Consider the following 18184-nt stretch of genomic DNA (forward strand, 5'->3'; position numbering starts at 1 on the left):
GTGTGTGTGTGTGTGTGTGTGTGCGTGTGTGTTTGTTTGTTTGTGTGTGTGTGTTAGAGTGTGTATGTGTGTGTGTGTGTGTGTGTGTGTGTGTGCTTATGTGTGTGTGCGTGCGTGTTTGTGTGTGTTAGGTTGTGTGTGTGTGTGTGTGTGTGTGTGTGTCTCCAGATAGGGAGAGGAATGGGTCAGCCAAGAAATGCTCAGCGCCAAAGCTAGTTTCCTAGGTGACCTCATGCAATCACAGCATCCAAGAGCCAAATGAATTTCCACTTGATCCATCCCAGACACACAAGACCATCCCAGACACACAAGACCATCCCAGACACACAAGACCATCCCAGACACACAAGACCATCCCAGACACACAAGACCATCCCAGACACACAAGACCATCCCAGACACACAAGACCATCCCAGACACACAAGACCATCCCAGACACACAAGACCATCCCAGACACACAAGACCATCCCAGACACAAGACCATAGCCGGGGCACACAAGAGCTTTCTATACAGATGAAGCAACATACTATACACAACATATTGTCAATAGAAGATGATTTGAATGTATATGAATGCAATTCCTTTATAAATGCCTCTTATGGCCCTCAGTATAGTAAACAGGAGAGCTATTGTCCAGTTCCACAGAGTGGGCAGCCGTCACACTGTGACCACCACTACTCCAGCCTCCTCTGGTCTCTCTCTGGTCAGCCTCCTCTGGTCTCTCTCTGGTCTCTCTCTGGTCAGACTCTCTCTGGTCTCTCTCTGGTCAGTCTCTCTCTGGTCAGACTCTCTCTGGTCAGACTCTCTCTGGTCTCTCTCTGGTCAGACTCTCTCTGGTCTCTCTCTGGTCTCTCTCTGGTCTCTCTCTGGTCTCTCTCTGGTCAGTCTCTCTCTGGTCAGTCTCTCTCTGGTCTCTCTCTGGTCAGTCTCTCTGGTCTCTCTCTGGTCTCTCTCTGGTCTCTCTCTGGTCTCTCTCTGGTCAGACTGTTGTTCCTTGTTCTAGTTCACACAGAAACCACTCGCTAGGCAATTTATGTTGCTACAACAACCAAATTGGTCCGGCAATTGTCAAACAATGGATTCCAATCAGGTTGGCTCTAATGACAAGGAACTGCATGACAGATGGATTCAAAATGGAACCAGTTCTGCATTTGTAGTGTCTGCTTTGTGTATAAATTGCCCCTTAGCCGGTTCACACGCTGGCTCAGACTGCAGAGATAAAAAATGACTCAAATTTCCTGCACAACAGCAACAAAACAACTTCCAAATGTCATAGGCTACAGTAGTTCAAGAGGAATGGAAGAAATCAAGAGGTTTTTTCACTGAAACACAATTTCACGCCCTCTCTCAGCCGAGGGAACCGTACAAGTAATCATTTTGAATCAAGACACCGTCGGTGACATCGGTGTGACCAGGCTGGCAGCTGTCCATCCACTTCGGTCCACTTCAGTGACCTAGTTTCCTTCAAAACACCCTCTCTTTATAGATGACTCATTTCCCAGGAGGTGGTCTTAAAGCCTTTCATTTACTTTGAAACCAGCATTTTTCTGCCCAGTTTCCATGCATGACAGCCCTTAATAGAGTTACCCCAATGGGAGGGTAGTGTAGCGGACGGCCAGAGCACATAATCCACCTACACGTAATCTCCACAGAATATTATCAATGGAGTCGGTCAGTATCTGCGCCGCCGAACTCTCTGCTTATCTGTCATGCCCCCCCTGTGCGCTTCCTGTAGCTTGAACAATACAAATAAAGAGCAGCTGCAGTTCCAGCGCTCACCTGAGGGGCGGCGATGTTCAGCGCCGGGTTGGACAGTTCAAACTTCTCTTGGGATTTCTCCCGGGCCAGGCGAGCTGCCTCCTTCACCTCCTTGAACTGGTCTGAAAACTAAAAAGATTGAAAAGTACTATCAGTCACCCGGTGTGTGTGTGAAATGTTTGTCCTGTCATAAACAGTTTGTTAATAGTCTGTTAACGCTGTCTGATGCTTACCTGTTGAAGTTGTTGCTCAGTGCCAAAGCCGAGGCCGTACACAGTGTTGGCACGACTGTCTGCCCACTGGCCAAACTTCTGAGAGGTTTTGGTGAAGGTCATATTGGGGGTGATTGTGCTGTTTATGATGGCCTGAGGTGACAGAACATTAATGTTAATTAAAACACAGAAAAACAGACAGCACCAACCCTTGTGTATATATAGTATTCAGCTATTTTGCATAAAGATTTGGTGCTCACCTTGGTGCCCCCGACGCTGATGATGCGGTAGACGCTGCGGTTGGCGTCGTAGAAGAAGGACACGGTGACGGCATGTTTGCTGGAGGGGAGCCAGTTGCGCTTGGTGGCCGGGTCGATCTGGAAGACGTGCGCTCGGGCGCTGAAGATGGGCTGTTCCCTTCAGGGTGGTCAAAACACACACACACACACGCACACACACACGCACGCACACATACACATACACACGCACGCGCACGCGCACGCACGCACACACACACCACACACGCACGCACGCACGCACACACACGCACGCACGCACGCACACACACACACGCACACACGCACGCACGCACACACACACATACACACACACACGCACACACACACACACACACACACGCACACGTACGCACACACAAACACACACACACACACACACACAGAAAAGGGAGGTAGTTAGAATAGCAGCCCATCAACCCCGTCACTCATCCCAGTCAGAAACAACAAGGTGAAATGGATGACATGAGCAGGACGAGTGGGTTTTCGGGTTCATGAATCTGTTGAATCATCCAAGCTGTCATCCAAGCTGTTCTTCTCTAGGATTCCCTCCAACAACAACACATGTGTTTATAATGAGCTTTTATTTATTTGTTTATTTGTTTGATTGGATCCTCATTAGTTGCCACCAGGGCAGGAACTATTCTTCCTGGGGTCCACACATAATAATACACACATCCACATGCATTATACATAAACATTTAACATTACACACACCCAAAGCCACACCCACCCAGCACCCCCCCAAATCACCCCCCTACCACTCAGAACCCTCACACACACTTTTGAAGGTTGAACTACCATAAATTGTTTTTTATCTGCTATAAAAAAAAATATTGAAAAATTCCCATTTTCAAAATGGATGCTACATTTCCTAGATCTGACAAGCCTGAGGATGGTCTGGAGTAATGAGGACAGGACATCTGTGTAATGAACCCATCGATGGTTTACAGAACAGAATAAGCAATGTTCAGGGAGAGATACAACCATTCAAATCAGACGCTGATGGGTCTTCCAATGCATTTAAGTGAACGCAACATTACCCCACTAATAGAGTACATATTATTTGAATATGCAATGTACTGTTCCCATTGCTACTCATGAATGAGTCTGACTGCCAGCAGGAATCTCTGCTACTGTTTGTGACAAGGGAACGTAGACTAAAAGGGAATAAACACGAAACAAGACACACTGGATTTCTGCCTCCATTAAATTTACATGCAAACCAGAGCCATCATTGTTCTATCTGGGGTGGCTCGGCCGGGACAGGAAACCACTACAGCTGAAGGTGTCGGCCTATCAGGAAGCTGCTTTACACTCTTAATATAGACCGCCCCCACCTCAGCTACGGCCTCCCTGTGACCTCTACTGACATCAGAATGTGGGGTCAAATACGCTAGTAGTTGGTATTGAACTTATGGCATGAAACATACAACCCAGTACTGTGTGCTCACCCTCCTCTGCCTAATCTACAACCCACTGAGCAAAGACACGTCTAAAAGACGTCTTTTAGACGTCTTTTTTGTCTTTTTCGGACGTCCAAAGACATCCAATTAGGAGCCAGAATGTTTTTGTTTTTTTTTACGTTCAGATATTGGACCCGTTTTGCACGTCCACAGACGTCTTAGAGGGGTCCAAGCCAGACGTTTGAATATTGAGGGGTCCAGCAGACGTACAAACGGGGTTCTGGACCGACTGACGTTATTAAGACATGATCTGAATGTCTCCCTGACGTTGCGTGTTTGCTGGGAAGGCTCTTATCAGCTTCCCTGACCACTGCACTGCAAGGGACAAACCAGAGCCCGCTCTCACTTAATGTCACGATTGGTTCCGACAGGAGGCTCTCCTAAATCTAAGCAAATCAAAGACGAAATGTCAAAACCAAATACAATCACAGCGAAGACAGTAATCGAATGTTTATTCATTCCTGACAAGGAGGAGTGATTGCGTAATATACCACGCTCATGAGAAATCACAACATTGATTAATTCGCAAATTAATCTCCTCCCAGTGCTCAAACACCTTCTAACATCGTTACGATCACGGCCGCTGAGAAACGCCAGCCTCCCTCGCCTGTCTCGGAAGCTCATCGCTCACTAGTCAAGTTACATCACGTTGAGACTGGATGGTTCGCATAGATTAACATTGGATTAACTCCCTCAGTGGAGCAGAGGAAGTTCCTGGCCACCGTTGGGCGTCCCCAGGGGCCCCCGACCTGCAGGGGCCCGAGAGCAGGGCTCAACAGTACAGAGGGCACATTTCATGCTGTCACACACTGGAGACCCATTTGAGTGCTCTGAGTGGCATCTGGGCTGAGTCTGTTTGGCAGTGAGTACTGTGTGATTACAGAGCCCACAGCAGGAGAACTGGGGTCGGAAAGGGAAGAGGAAGGAGGCGGAGGAGGCGGAGGAGGAGGAGGAGGAGGAGGAGGAGGAAGAGAGGGTAGGAGGGGGTGACACAGCAGGAGAACTGGGGTCGGAAAGGGAAGAGGAAGGAAGAGGAGGAGGAGGAGGAGGAGGAAGAGGAGGAAGAGGAGGAGGAGGAAGAGAGGGTAGGAGGGGGTGACACAGCAGGAGAACTGGGGTCGGAAAGGGAAGAGGAAGGAAGAGGAGGAGGAGGAGGAGGAGGAGGAGGAAGAGAGGGTAGGAGGGGGTGACACAGCAGGAGAACTGGGGTCGGAAAGGGAAGAGGAAGGAGGAGGAGGAGGAGGAGGAGGAGGAGGAGGAGGAGGAAGAGAGGGTAGGAGGGGGTGACATAGCAGGAGAACTGGGGTCGGAAAGGGAAGAGGAAGGAGGAGGAGGAGGAGAAAGAGGAGGAGGAAGAGAGGGTAGGAGGGGGTGACACAGCAGGAGAACTGGGGTCGGAAAGGGAAGAGGAAGGAGGAGGAGGAAGAGGAGGAGGAGGAAGAGAGGGTAGGAGGGGGGGTCACATTGTGGGACACGGGAACACAGGGTCTTGAGTGGCCAGCTGGCACATCCCCCCACAGTCCTAATGCTAGCTGGTCAGGAAACGCCTGAGAGGATACAGCCTCGCCGTACTGACCTCTCACGGCCTCGCCGTACTGACCTCTCACGGCCTCACCGTACTGACCTCTCACGGCCTCGCCGTACTGACCTCTCACAGCCTCACCATACTGACCTCTCACGGCCTCGCCGTACTGACCTCTCACGGCCTCGCCGTACTGACCTCTCACGGCCTCGCCGTACTGACCTCTCACCCTCAACCATTCATTCACTTCTCCCCCATCTCTCAGCTGGCCATTACAAGCTCCAGCCTTTACCAGGCGTATCCTGGAGAGGGCAGCGCGAGGTCACCCACATCCTGACCGCAGTCTGGCTCTGCACTCCACATCATCCACCTCCAGCCTGGCTCTGCTCTCCACAACATCCACCTCCAGCCTGGCTCTGCTCTCCACAACATCCACCTCCAGCCTGGCTCTGCACTCCACAACATCCACCTCCAACCTGGCTCTGCTCTCCACAACATCCACCTCCAGCCTGGCTCTGCACCCCCCCCCCCCCCCCCCCCAAACACATATGGCTCATTAATCAACCATGGAGATATTGTGCACAATGCAAAGCTAAGTCATGAATCACATCACAACCTCGCCTGTGTTTTCTATTGAGATGCCTTCCGCTGGGGGAGGACGCAGAGCACCTGCATTCTTCCTCGCTCAAGTAAGTCCTTTGAATCATCAGTGTTTCAACATGAACTGGTTGGATCTACTATATGTAGTTGTGTTTTTTTCACCGATCCAATGATGTTCAAGGATTCACAGGTATTTATTTGTCATATGGACAAAATGGCATGTAGGATACAGTGAAATGCTAAATGTTAGGCCATTGATAAGCTTGAAGAGGAGAGGAAGGATGGACGGAAGGATGGAAGGAAGGAAGGAAGGAAGGAAGGAAGGAAGGAAGGAAGGAAGGAAGGAAGGAAGGAAGGAAGGAAGGAAGGAAGGAAGGAAGGAAGGAAGGAAGGAAGGAAGGAAGGACATGGTAAAATATTTGAAAACAGCCATAGAAGCAAGTGAAATGAATGTGTGTTCATATGTATAAGATAGGATAGGAGCAGGAAATAAACCCATCCCGACAACGACATACATCTATATTTCATTACATTTTCACTTCCATATCCTATACATTATCTGTATAAAAGTTTCATATCAATTCATTAATCATGAGTGTATTTTATGGAAGCCGCTTCCAGTATCTAGTCAAAGCACTGAGGTGGGGGTCAGTGTGTTCTGGTCCAAACCCGCTTTAACCCCATGATTAGACCACAGGACATTCATTTATAGTCACATTCTGACATCGAAAAACAAGTGTGCTGTCTTTACTTATGCTGAGAAGCTACGGAAGGATCTTTAAAATGTCAATGACTTCAAATATAATATATATATATATATAGAGAGAGATTATTTATTCTACTTTTTAAACAAGTGCAAATTGGCTCTGCCTGCAACCACGTATGCACAGGTCAACCAGAACAGACATGACCGGCCGATCCAGAACAGACATGACCAGCCGATAGACTGAGCTATAGAGATAAATAGTTACAGGACCTCTAGCGGCCTTTAATCAGCCACATAACAGAGACACGCGTGAGCGGCGACACAGCACACAACACACACATGCAACTGCAGGTCGCCAGTGGAATTTGTCCCCTGCATTTCTCCCATCAGAGCTGTCCTCCTCCAGGGGCAGCCAGGAGCAGTGGGCAGCCTGGTCAGTGGCGCCCGGGGACCAAGACCAACTGCTCAGTCCAGGGCCGGACTGAGGGGTAGGCCTATCGGTTCTCCTGCATGTTTTTCCTATTGGGTACTTGGGAGGAAACCCTTGTGAAAACGGGGAGAACATGCAAACTCTGCACAGAAAGGCCCAGGAGATACCCCACCTGAGATACCCCACCTGAGAGATACCCCACCTGAGTGTCTGACCACCCTGGAGAGCATCCCCAGTGCCGACCTCGTCCGAAGTGGGAATCGAACCCAAGACCTTATTGCTGTGTTAGGCAACAGTGCTAGGTAACCGTGCCGCTCGTAAAAACAACGGAAGGCTTCAAAAGTGCGCTTCAAAAGCAGAGAATCTTACTAGATATTACAAGTTTTGCAATTTGCTGACATCCAGAGTTCAGCCACTGCACACACACTCCCACGGTGACCCTCGAGGGTGTGGGGTCGCCCGTCGACGGCCGAGTGTCATCACTGACTAATCCCGTTCACTTGTCTCGTCAGAAACTCTCTCAGTAGTTCAGCTCCCAAACCCGCTGATCTGTAAAATGACCCACTATGGGAATCAGCTGCCATTTTCAACTGCCTGGAGACCCACAAGCTGTTGTTCCAGTCTAGAACAACTTCAAACTGCCAATATAAGGTCGTGGACATAAATATCTTAGATAAAAACAGGCTGAAGCTGGAGGCGCCCCGGTGGCTCATCGATTAAGGTACCACATGAAGGCTAGTCCTTATCTCAACGGCCCAGGTTCGAATCCGCCCTGGGCCCTACACTGCATAATCCTCCCCCCTCTTTCTCTCCCCTCTTTCCTATCACTCTACACTGTCCTATAATAAAGCACAAATGCCCCCAAAAATTATATTTAAAAAAACCCCATCTCTGCTGCAATACCACATGCTGCAAATGGCGTGGAAGATGAAGACTCGAGTTGAGAAAAACATCCACGGCTTTTTAATGCCTCTGGACTGGTCTAGATTGTCCTCAAAAGAATGTGCAACTGTTGGTCTGAATCTCACTTCTCCTGTGTGTATGATCATTAGAAAGCCATGTGTCCCTGCTAGATCATTAGCTCTGCTAGCTCTCTCGTACTACTAGCCTACTAATGACTGACCAGTTGCAGCAACTCCAGATTATGTCTTAAGGATACTATGAACTATTAGAGGGGGGAGAGGATCAGCCAGTTAGCAACATGTAATAGAATTGTCTTCTTTCTGCCACTGCTCAGACCCACTCCTTAAGAAGGGACTTAGCTTACAGCAAAATGAGGCTTTAATGCCACAGTATCTGAGTAAAATAACTAGAAATATGTAGTTCTACTTTAAGTAGAACTTGGGTTTCATTCTTGTGACGCTCTGAGAGTGAGAGAGCCTCGTGTTCACATTCCTGAGCCGGAGAAAGTGTCCAGCCCAACTCAGCAACACGACACTGCACAACTCAATACCAGAATAGCCCGGGGGAAACGCTAGCTCATAGCTAGCTCAACAACAGTGATAGTTTTCAGCATCTATTTATTGCATTCCTGCTAAAATGCCACGTGCTTCTTTATCAAGTAGACGCCCTGCTCCTCGAACCCTACCGTTGCAATGGTAACAAAACAAAACAAAAATCCAAATACATTTTCTAGTAATGCTAACAATGTTCTTGATCAAAATCCTTTGTTTGAAACTATGGCAAACTCAACAAAAACAACTTGACTACTTTTCCCCATTGTGTTGGAATATGAACACTTCAAACGTTTGGCTCCACACTTCACTGAAGGTCGGCGCTCTTGTGCGTCTGACTGGTTTTGTGTGCTCTTGTCGAGACATGACTGACAGGAGCTCCCTCACAACACACATTAGGACGGAGGGAGAGTTGTTTATTGGCTGCACAGCAATCTGACACACCAACACACACGTGCAATGGGGTGGAGACGCATGAGAACACACACACACACACACGTTCACGGTCACCGATGGAATTTGTCTATGCCTAGGAGATACCCCCCCCCCCCCCTGAGACAGACAGGCCTAGGAGATAGCCCCCCCCCCCCCCTGAGACAGACAGGCCTAGGAGATAGCCCCCCCCACCCCTGAGAGAGACAGGCCTAGGAGATAGCCCCCCCCACCCCTGAGAGAGACAGGCCTAGGAGATAGCCCCACCCTGAGACAGACAGGCCTAGGAGATAGCCCCCCCCCCCCCCTGAGACAGACAGGCCTAGGAGATAGCCCCCCCCCCCCTGAGCAGGTCTAGGGAGAACTCGTCCTCCCGTGCCAACAGTGTCCCCAGCGGGAATCGAACCCAGGACCTTGTGGCTGTGAGGCAGCAGAGCAAAGCAGAATGCCAGTGCCAGTATTATGCTCGGGATAAAAAGTAGAGTTGTTGATTCTTCTTGGGCAGCAGACGGCCATAACGGAGGAGATCAGAGAAACTAGGGCGTTAGAGCAGCGATGAACTACGTCACTTGTATATCACATAACAAACAATCTTTTTGTGACAATTCTGCTTCGAGACACCTACGGTAGGAGAGCTCGAAGGATGACCAGGGTAGGTTTACAAATGGTGTGTTTGACACAGGATGAGGACAAGTGAGGACACATACTTGTATATGTTCTAATCCCAATGTCTAAGTGAACACATGCATGTACTTTTAATGGGTAAGATGAGGAGCAGCAGAAATGCGTTGGTGGATGAGAGGCACATTTTGGTGGAGGGGGGGGGGTCCTTTGGTGGAGGATGAGTAAGCACATGTATTAACGTGTCTGTAGTACCTGTCTCTCTGTAGTGGATACATAGTTAGTGGTCATGGGCTCTGCTTCTGCCAGGGGGAGAAAAGGCAAAAATGACAACATGAAAAATGATAAGATGGACTTTTTCAAGGATGTCATGGGTCTGTTTTCTAGGCCAAGTTAAAACAGCAGGCTACTGTTCTGCTGTTCATTCCCCAAATGATGTCTGTGATGCTGCTCCCTGGGGATTTATAGATTATCTGATATCTGATTATATCTGTGCGGATGTTTTCCCAAGGGCTTCTTTTAAAGTTCATCGCTTGCATAATTCAATTAGGCAACAACAATCTATTACAGTTAATGATTTTATCTTCAATAGCCTTGAGCAGTTTGGCTCGCACTCCTAAGGGCATACTGGCTGGAAAAATGTGTAAATGTGTAAAGATCTAAGATGGGATTGTAGTGCACCCGACTCAATACGGGACTGCATGAGAATAATGTCTTTGCACCAAACTGTGTATCCAAACAGAACTGATGTATTACTGTTTGTCATCTGATTATCAGAGTCCGACTTCATCCGGAATGTCTGCTTAATGTCTTGCTGAAACTGTAACTGGCGCCATTCTAACATTTGGCTGCAAATTATTGTATGCATAATATTACACGTGCATTACACATGTATATACAACACACTAGGGATTTGTTGTTTGAAATTCCTAGTGTAAAACTATATGGTAATAAAGATTTCTGAGGCTAATATAGCCAAAATCACGTTGGAACTTAATTGTGAAGAGTTGGGTGGAGAGGAAATGATCAACTTCATGTGGTATCAGTTATGGTGACGTTGAATTTAGGTCATGTTGTGCATGCAGTAACAAACGAGCAAAACCCTCCATTGAAATAACATTTAAAATCAGTTGAATCCAGGAATAATCTACAGTAGATCACTACCCAGGGAGTGCGATCTACAGATAACAATGCATTCATCCTTGAGAAATATCATTATGCTTCTATCTAGAACATCGCTGGATCAAAACCCATAGGCTATTTGTGGTCAGACATCTTAGTAAAACTGGTGGACAAAACTGTCAAATAGGCTGCATGCATTTAACAGCTACTAAACTTTAACACCTCTAACTCATCCAAAACTTCACTTTTTTGTCCTCATCAAGACATTGAAGTGATAGGTCAACTTAATAGCCTACATTTGAGGGTTAGAAATATACTCACCCCATGCTCAAATGTGATTTTACACTCCAATCTTATAATTCACGTAAGCCAAGTCTTCCCCCTTTTGTTTCAGAATGGAGGGTAGATCGTCTCGGATGTCAAGGAGAAGAGTTTTCCGCTGCATTACATGGAAAAGCCCAGCAGGTCCGGGCAGATCAGAACTGAGTGAACACAGAGTGTTTCCTAACCCAGTTCTGTCCTTTCAACTCAATTCTACAATAGCTTTCCTTTGTTCGTCTCTCCAGCGAATCGTCTTTTCTCTCTGCCGGTGTAGTTACACTTTCATAACCTTGGGATTTAACTTCCCTCACTGACAAATCCGTATGACTTATAGATCTATTTCAACCCCGTTAATTGTCCTTCTGCAATCTGCACTTTGTAGCTCCCTGTCTGCCTCTCTGCTCTGCCAATTTGGGATGGTGTCTCTGGGCTGGTATCCCTGGTCTGGTATCCCATTCAAAAATCCTTTCTAGCTCTTGAGTTTGAGACCCTCTTTACTACCATCTACTGGTTACTGCTCGGCGAATCAAATTACGTTGCACTTTATGCCATTTCAATGTAGGCTTATATTGCACTGGCCAAGCCAGACCTGAAAGCATTCTGTACACAAGTAAAAAGCAACCTAATGGAGAAAGCATTTGATTTAGATTGATTCATAGTCTAAATCAGATACGTAGGCTAATGGAGGCTTGTGTAAAAGTCCAATCTGTGCTCTGAGGAACAACAATTCTCAGACAATAATAAAATGCCACGTTAGTTATTTTTTCTCAGAAAAAACTTCATACTGTTAATGATTTAACAAATGCAAGAGCCAGAGCATTAGTAAAAAGTATTTTTCAGCTGTTTTGTTTTCAAAAGAAGATCCAAATCTAAACCCTGGCAGGGATACATTAAAGATGTACATGAATCCAATTTGGCGTTTGGCATAAAGGAAATTAATACAACAGGCGATTCATTATTCATTTATAGAAATAGGGCGAATGCGGAGTGTAGAATGTGGAGGGTAGAGAATCAATGTAGCCTGTTCTCTTTAGCTCGGGCACTAATCATGTTGTGCACTGGCCTGTTTCAGAGAAACATTCAGCTGACTGAGTTCCTGTGCAGTGAAGAATTCAGCAGGGATGTATGTATATATATATATATATAGAGAGAGAGAGAGAGAGAGAGAGAGAGAGAGGGAGAGAGAGAGGGAGAGAGAGAGAGGGAGAGAGAGAGAGAGAGAGGGAGAGAGAGGGAAAGAGAGAGAGAGAGGGAGATTTAAATGGATGAAGGGGGGGAGATTTGAAAGAATAGAGAGAGAGAGAGAGAGAGAGAGAGAGAGACGGGGGGGGGGGGGAGGGGGAGTAATATATAAATTTGTTGAGGCAGGCCAGGCTATCTAACTTCACACATAATTCAGAGCCCTTAATTACCATAAAGACATGAATCACATTTGGCAGGCAGGGACACGGCGGAGACGGTTCTTGCAGAGCAATATCTCTAGAGTCTAACCTCTGACCTCATCTCAACGTAGAATACAAGGCCTCAGCTGGAATGATCCCATGTGACGCCTCCAATGGAAAAGACATGGAAGCACTACACTGTACTGCCACTTTTTTTTATTTTTGACAAATGCAGCCTGGCAGAAATGGATTGTGATCAAGAAAATAACATAATAAATTACTAGCCTAATGGCTAAATGACAAAAATATGTCGTAGGCCTATGACAAAAATATGACTCAAGTCATACATTGACATATGAAACAGCTAGGCTATTTAATATTTATTACACTATTTAATATTAATTACACATTTTACACTATGCTTTTTTCTGTACTGAACATCTTCATACACTGCAGTCTATGAGCTATAGACTTAGATTAAAATCATGTTGTAGCGTTTGTATTTAAAAACAATTGGTTTACAGTTTACAATAATGTGTTTGATGTTTTTGGTGTAAACACCATTCCACAGTGGGTTTTAAACGTGGTGTGATGATGGCACCTTCCAGTTTCAGATCTACAATTTAATTCTGACTAGTCATAATTCCAATTCAAGATATCTACAACTTAATTCAAGATATCTTAAACTTAATTGAAGATATTTGAAAATGACATTGTAGATATCTTGAATTAAAGGGAATTAAAGATATCTTGAACTGGAATTATGACTAGTCATAATTAAATTGTAGATATCTGAAACTGGAATTACACCTAGTCATAATTCAGTTATAGATATCCGCAACTGAATTGTAGATATGTGTAATGACGTACCCCATACACATGAATGGCAAAAGTAGATTTGAATCTACTAGGCGAAATGACGTTGCAGATATCTAAAATTAGAGTTTTTCCTAGTCAAAACATAATTAAAGATATCCTGAATTAGAGTTTTGACTAGGAAAAAGTATGTTGCCGATATCAGCAACGAATATCCAGTCTACTTAATAAATATTAAAACGACTTGCCATAGCATAACAGCTGATTACACAAAACTACAGGACAGGACCCAGTTTATATTATACCTCCAGGACCCAGTCACGTTGCGTTACGCACAAAAAGAGCGCCACAGCTACGTCATCAACACACGCCTGTTGTGAATGATTCGCCACGAGGATTATCAGCTGGATAGTTCTGATTAGTTTCTGGGTCGAAACCACTCGAGAAGTGACACATTCATGTCGGGGTTCTCCTCTCTAGGGCTGTCAGACTGGCTGATCCAGCAGTGTAAACACATGGGTATCGGTAAGCCCACGCCTGTCCAGGAGAACTGCATCCCACCGATTCTGGAAGGTAAACACTACCGAGAATAACAGATAGATTCAGAAATAATATACACATCAGACACAATATACACTTGTGTAAAGCTGAGATAGCCACTAGAGGTCTTGTTCGTGTCTTTCGATGTCTCCTCTAACATTACGGATTCATCATATGTGTAGATCAACTAGTTCATTTGTTGATTCTGTGACCTTGTTTGCTTTAGGTCGGGATGTGATGGGCTGTGCCAAGACAGGCAGTGGGAAGACTGCTGCCTTTGTTCTCCCAGTCCTGCAGAAACTATCCCAAGATCCATATGGCATCTTCTGCCTAGTGCTCACTCCTACCAGGTCAGTGGGTCGAATTGATGATAAGAGAGGTGAAAGTTAGTAAAACCAAGCTACACAAGCCTAACGACACTTGTTGAGCTGTTATGAATATGATTTTGAACACTACAGATAACATAGCATGGTATGCATAAAATGCTTCTTACTTTTTGCAGGGAATTGGCCTATCAGATCGCAGAGCAGTTCCGAGTCATGGGAAAGCCTCTGGGTTTGAGAGACTGCATCGTCGTTGGCGGAATGGGTAATGCTACCCATTGATTGGTTGATTGATTGATTGGTTGATTGGTTGATTGATTTATTGGGTAAAAGTACAAAGAAACAGTACATCCCAGAGGATAGCATGATAAAAGCATACTTAGACATTTGTTTCCAACATGGTCCTCGTTGGTGGACATAACAAAACAAAAAACATACACAAGAACATACATGAAACAGTCAATACAGTTCCACCCACATTCACAACATTCACACATTACCGTTTAAATGTCTTACAAGAGGAGTCATGGATTCCCTGTGGGCTAGTCTTGCACAGCCAGACCTATCGCCTCATGTTTGAGCAGTGCCAGCAGTGGAGAAAGGTCTGGCCGGACTCATTACTGGTCAGGGATAGGAGGGAAAAAACGCGGTATTTCTTTAAACCAATCACAGTCTCTCCGGCGGAGCGGTTGCTCGGCTGTTGTTCTTTCTCGTAGTCTGTATTGAATCTGATTGGGCCGGGATTCAGATCCGTCGCCACCGATTGGTCAGTAATAAACGAATGACGAGGCTTATCCCCAAAACCTACATCCGTAGAGTCTGACCAGTCCATGGGCAGACCGTACGCCTTCAATGTCAGTGTAAAATATTTCAATGTCTGTGTGACTTTGCCCAACAGATATGATCACACAAGCCTTGGCGTTGTCAAATAAGCCCCACGTAGTCGTGGCCACGCCGGGCCGACTGGCCGACCACATAAGGAGCTCCAGCACCTTCAGCATCGGCAGGATCCAGTTCCTGGTGAGTCCGAGGGAGAGAGACCATCCATATCTCATTGGTTCGCTTGAGCTGTACAGTCAGTGAAGCGATACGTGTTCTTAGCTGTCCTTAGGTACGGTGCTGCACGTTTCTATGTGCTGTTCCAATGTTGTTTTGTTTATTAACCCCGCATATTTGGTTCCAGTACTGTGTTATTACTTTATTACCATGGCTCTGGCTGGTTGGTTTCTGTCTCAACCACTCTTTTGGTCCTAAACTCAACTTTATTTATAGAGCGCTTTAAAAACAAAGGTGTGGTTCTGTGTCAGATCCTGGACGAGGCAGACAGGCTGCTGGAGCAGGGCTGTACAGACTTCACCAAGGACCTGGAGGTGATCCTGGGTGCCGTGCCCGCCAAGCGCCAGACGCTCCTCTTCAGCGCCACGCTCACCGACACCCTGCAGGAACTCAAGAGCATCGCCATGAACGAGCCCTTCTTCTGGGAGAGCAAGTCTGAGTGAGTCCGTTTTTAGACTGAACACTAGTAAGAACTGGTTGACAGTAGCTGGTACAAGGCGATATCCTGCCTCAAAGCAGTTTTATTAATAAATTATATTACCTTTAATCGCTTTATACAAGTAAAACAAACCATAGGACAGTTTTTCATGTTGGCGATGCATATCGTTGTTATTATATCGACAGCACAATATCTCATGTCCCTATTAAATACACTTCTAAATAATTGTTATATTTGATATAAGGATTTCTCCCAAAATCGACAAAAATACATAGTAATTAACCGGATAAAGCCAATAAGAGGTGTTCTTTCTTTTAGGACACGCACTGTAGAAGAGTTGGACCAAAGGTACATTCTGGCCCCAGAGAAGGTGAAAGATGCCTATCTGGTGCACCTCATCCAGAAGTTCTACGACGAGCACGAGGACTGGTCCATCATGATCTTCACCAACACCTGCAAGTAAGGCCCAGACCTTACGCAATCATCTAGGAACAATCTAAATACTCACAATGCCCACATGGCTTTGATACATTCAAACATTTAGCTTTTAGGTCATTTAGATATAAGAGCATTAAATGCAACAAACTGGGATATATTTGAATGACATAAACATTGTCAGACGTTGCAATACATTCAATACCTTCTTCACAACGATGACTTCTGTCCACAGGAATTGTCAAATACTCACAATGATGCTGCGTGCGTTCAACTTCCCCACCATTTCCCTACATTCTATGATGAAACAGGTAAATCCACCACCTCATTCCAGCTGGGGTTTGATTTGCATATAATTGAAGTTATAAAGCAACTAACTACATGTTTGTGTCATAAAATGAAGCTAATTACAAGAGGGATGTAAGGTTTCCAAATGAAATAAATTGGTCTTATCTATTTCACAGAAACAACGTTTTGCTAACCTAGCAAAATTCAAGTCGAGTGTCTTCAAAATCCTAATTGCAACTGACGTGGCAGCCAGGTAAAATCTGTAATCTATTAGAGTGGGAAAAGAGATGTTCTAAACCCAGCCAGTTTTCCCTTTGTTATACAACGAGCACCTTCTTAACCGTTTCCGTTTCAAATTGACCAGGGGTCTGGACATTCCCACAGTCCAGGTCGTCATCAACCATAACACTCCAGGTCTCCCAAAGATCTACATTCACAGAGTCGGCAGAACGGCCAGAGCAGGTAACCTACCTATATGGTTATCTCCCCATGTTCAGGCAGCCCAATGAACGTCAACAGACATGACTCGTCCTCTGCTTCCTTTGCAGGAAGGAGCGGCGTCTCCATTTCACTGGTGACACAATATGACATCCACCTGGTCCATTCCATCGAGGAAGAGATCCGTAAGTCTAGCCGTGTTCCTAGCCCATCAGAACCGTACGTCTAGCCATGTTCCAAGCCCATCCACAGGACAGAACCGCAAGTCTAGCCATGTTCCTAGCCCATCAGAACCCTAAGTCTAGCCATGTTCCTAGCCCATCAGAACCGTACGTCTAGCCATGTTCCTAGCCCATCCACAGGACAGAACCGCAAGTCTAGCCATGTTCCTAGCCCATCAGAACCGTACGTCTAGCCATGTTCCTAGAAGTACATTCCCTGTACCATCTCAGTTCAGAGGGGAGTGGGGAGGTACAGCTGCTAGCACGGTACCACAGCTAAAGGTGTCTGCACACTGACCCAACCAACACCAACATTGGATTGGTGTGCCATGTTTGTTGGTGACTGTTGGCGTTTGTTGGATGGATTTTGCAGCTTCATTTTAAACTTCCAACATTCTAACAACTGCGTGTTGGCAGTTGGAGCTGTGTGGTGACACCTCAAGTCATGACCCTTATTAAATGACTGGATTAGTTATTATGGATAGGTCAGCTTTGATTGTGGTCGCTGTCAGAACAGTGCCTTCGACAGTAATAGGCCACTACTGACCATTGGACAAAGTAGAAAACTGTCCAAATGCACATTTTCTGTCCTCAGAGACCAAGCTAAAGGAGTACCCCGTGGAGGAGAAAGAGGTGCTGAAGATCCTCACCCAGGTCAACGTGGCCAGGCGAGAGTGTGAGATCGTACGACAGCCTCTTCCGTTTATAGATCGCCCACTTTAGAGTTATAGATCGCCCACTTTTGAGTTTTTGTTGGTCAGATTGACCTTATATGGCCGCCTACGGCTTCACATTCACACTGTTCATGAGTGTTTCCTCACTTTTGCATTTTGTGTTTTTAGAAACTTGAGTCAACAGATTTTGATGAGAAGAAAGAGATCAACAAGAGGAAACAGATGATCTTAGAAGGAAAAGTAAGTGTGTGTTCCACTAGTCATAACAGGATGAGGTGATTCCGTATGGTTTTAAATCATTCGGGCACCCGACTCATTCTACAGTGCCGTTTTTCTGGACGTTTAACTGTGTGGTTGTGTTCCTTTGCTCTTCTCTTTCTGGTTCTTTAACTGATCGCAGGATCCTGACTTGGAGGCGAAGAGGAAGGCCGAGCTGGAGAAGATCCGTAGCGAGAAGAGGAAGTTTAAGGAGCGGATTCAAGAAACGATGCAGAAGAAACAACAGGGGACACTGAGAAAGAAACTTATGAAGACGAAACACATTCAAGAGAAAAAGGCAGAAAAGTCCACATGATACCGCTCTATAAATCTATCATGTATATATCAGTGAGGTTCAACTTCTCATGATT

General features: G+C 45.9%; 2 protein-coding genes across 2 annotated transcripts in view; one reads left to right on the top strand and one right to left on the bottom strand.

Annotated features, from left to right (window-relative positions):
* Window positions 1-11064, bottom strand: part of LOC311326324 (homer protein homolog 3-like) — a gene marked incomplete at its 3' end in the record, with an annotated part of 60019 nt that extends 48955 nt beyond the window's left edge. Inside the window, exons 1-4 of the mRNA XM_084459210.1 lie at window positions 10944-11064; window positions 2234-2390; window positions 1995-2126; window positions 1783-1890 (exon numbers count right to left, since the gene is read on the bottom strand). Of these exons, the coding sequence (XP_084315336.1) occupies window positions 1783-1890; window positions 1995-2126; window positions 2234-2390; window positions 10944-10948 (402 nt within the window). The 5' untranslated portion in view covers window positions 10949-11064. The remainder of the gene's footprint in view (window positions 1-1782; window positions 1891-1994; window positions 2127-2233; window positions 2391-10943) is intronic.
* A 2534-nt stretch (window positions 11065-13598) lies between these two features.
* ddx49 (DEAD (Asp-Glu-Ala-Asp) box polypeptide 49) lies at window positions 13599-18165 on the top strand. Its single transcript, XM_084459203.1, has 13 exons — window positions 13599-13714; window positions 13908-14031; window positions 14184-14269; window positions 14903-15024; window positions 15312-15499; window positions 15818-15958; window positions 16170-16245; window positions 16399-16475; window positions 16587-16684; window positions 16771-16845; window positions 17477-17565; window positions 17724-17795; window positions 17956-18165. Exons 1-13 carry the CDS (start codon window positions 13600-13602, stop codon window positions 18127-18129), a joined length of 1437 nt encoding a protein of 478 aa, XP_084315329.1. The 5' UTR covers window position 13599; the 3' UTR covers window positions 18130-18165.
* The last annotated feature ends 19 nt before the right edge of the window (window positions 18166-18184 follow it).

The sequence above is a fragment of the Borostomias antarcticus genome (genome assembly GCF_949987555.1).
Source record: "Borostomias antarcticus genome assembly, chromosome: 26".
Classification (NCBI taxonomy): domain Eukaryota; kingdom Metazoa; phylum Chordata; class Actinopteri; order Stomiiformes; family Stomiidae; genus Borostomias; species Borostomias antarcticus.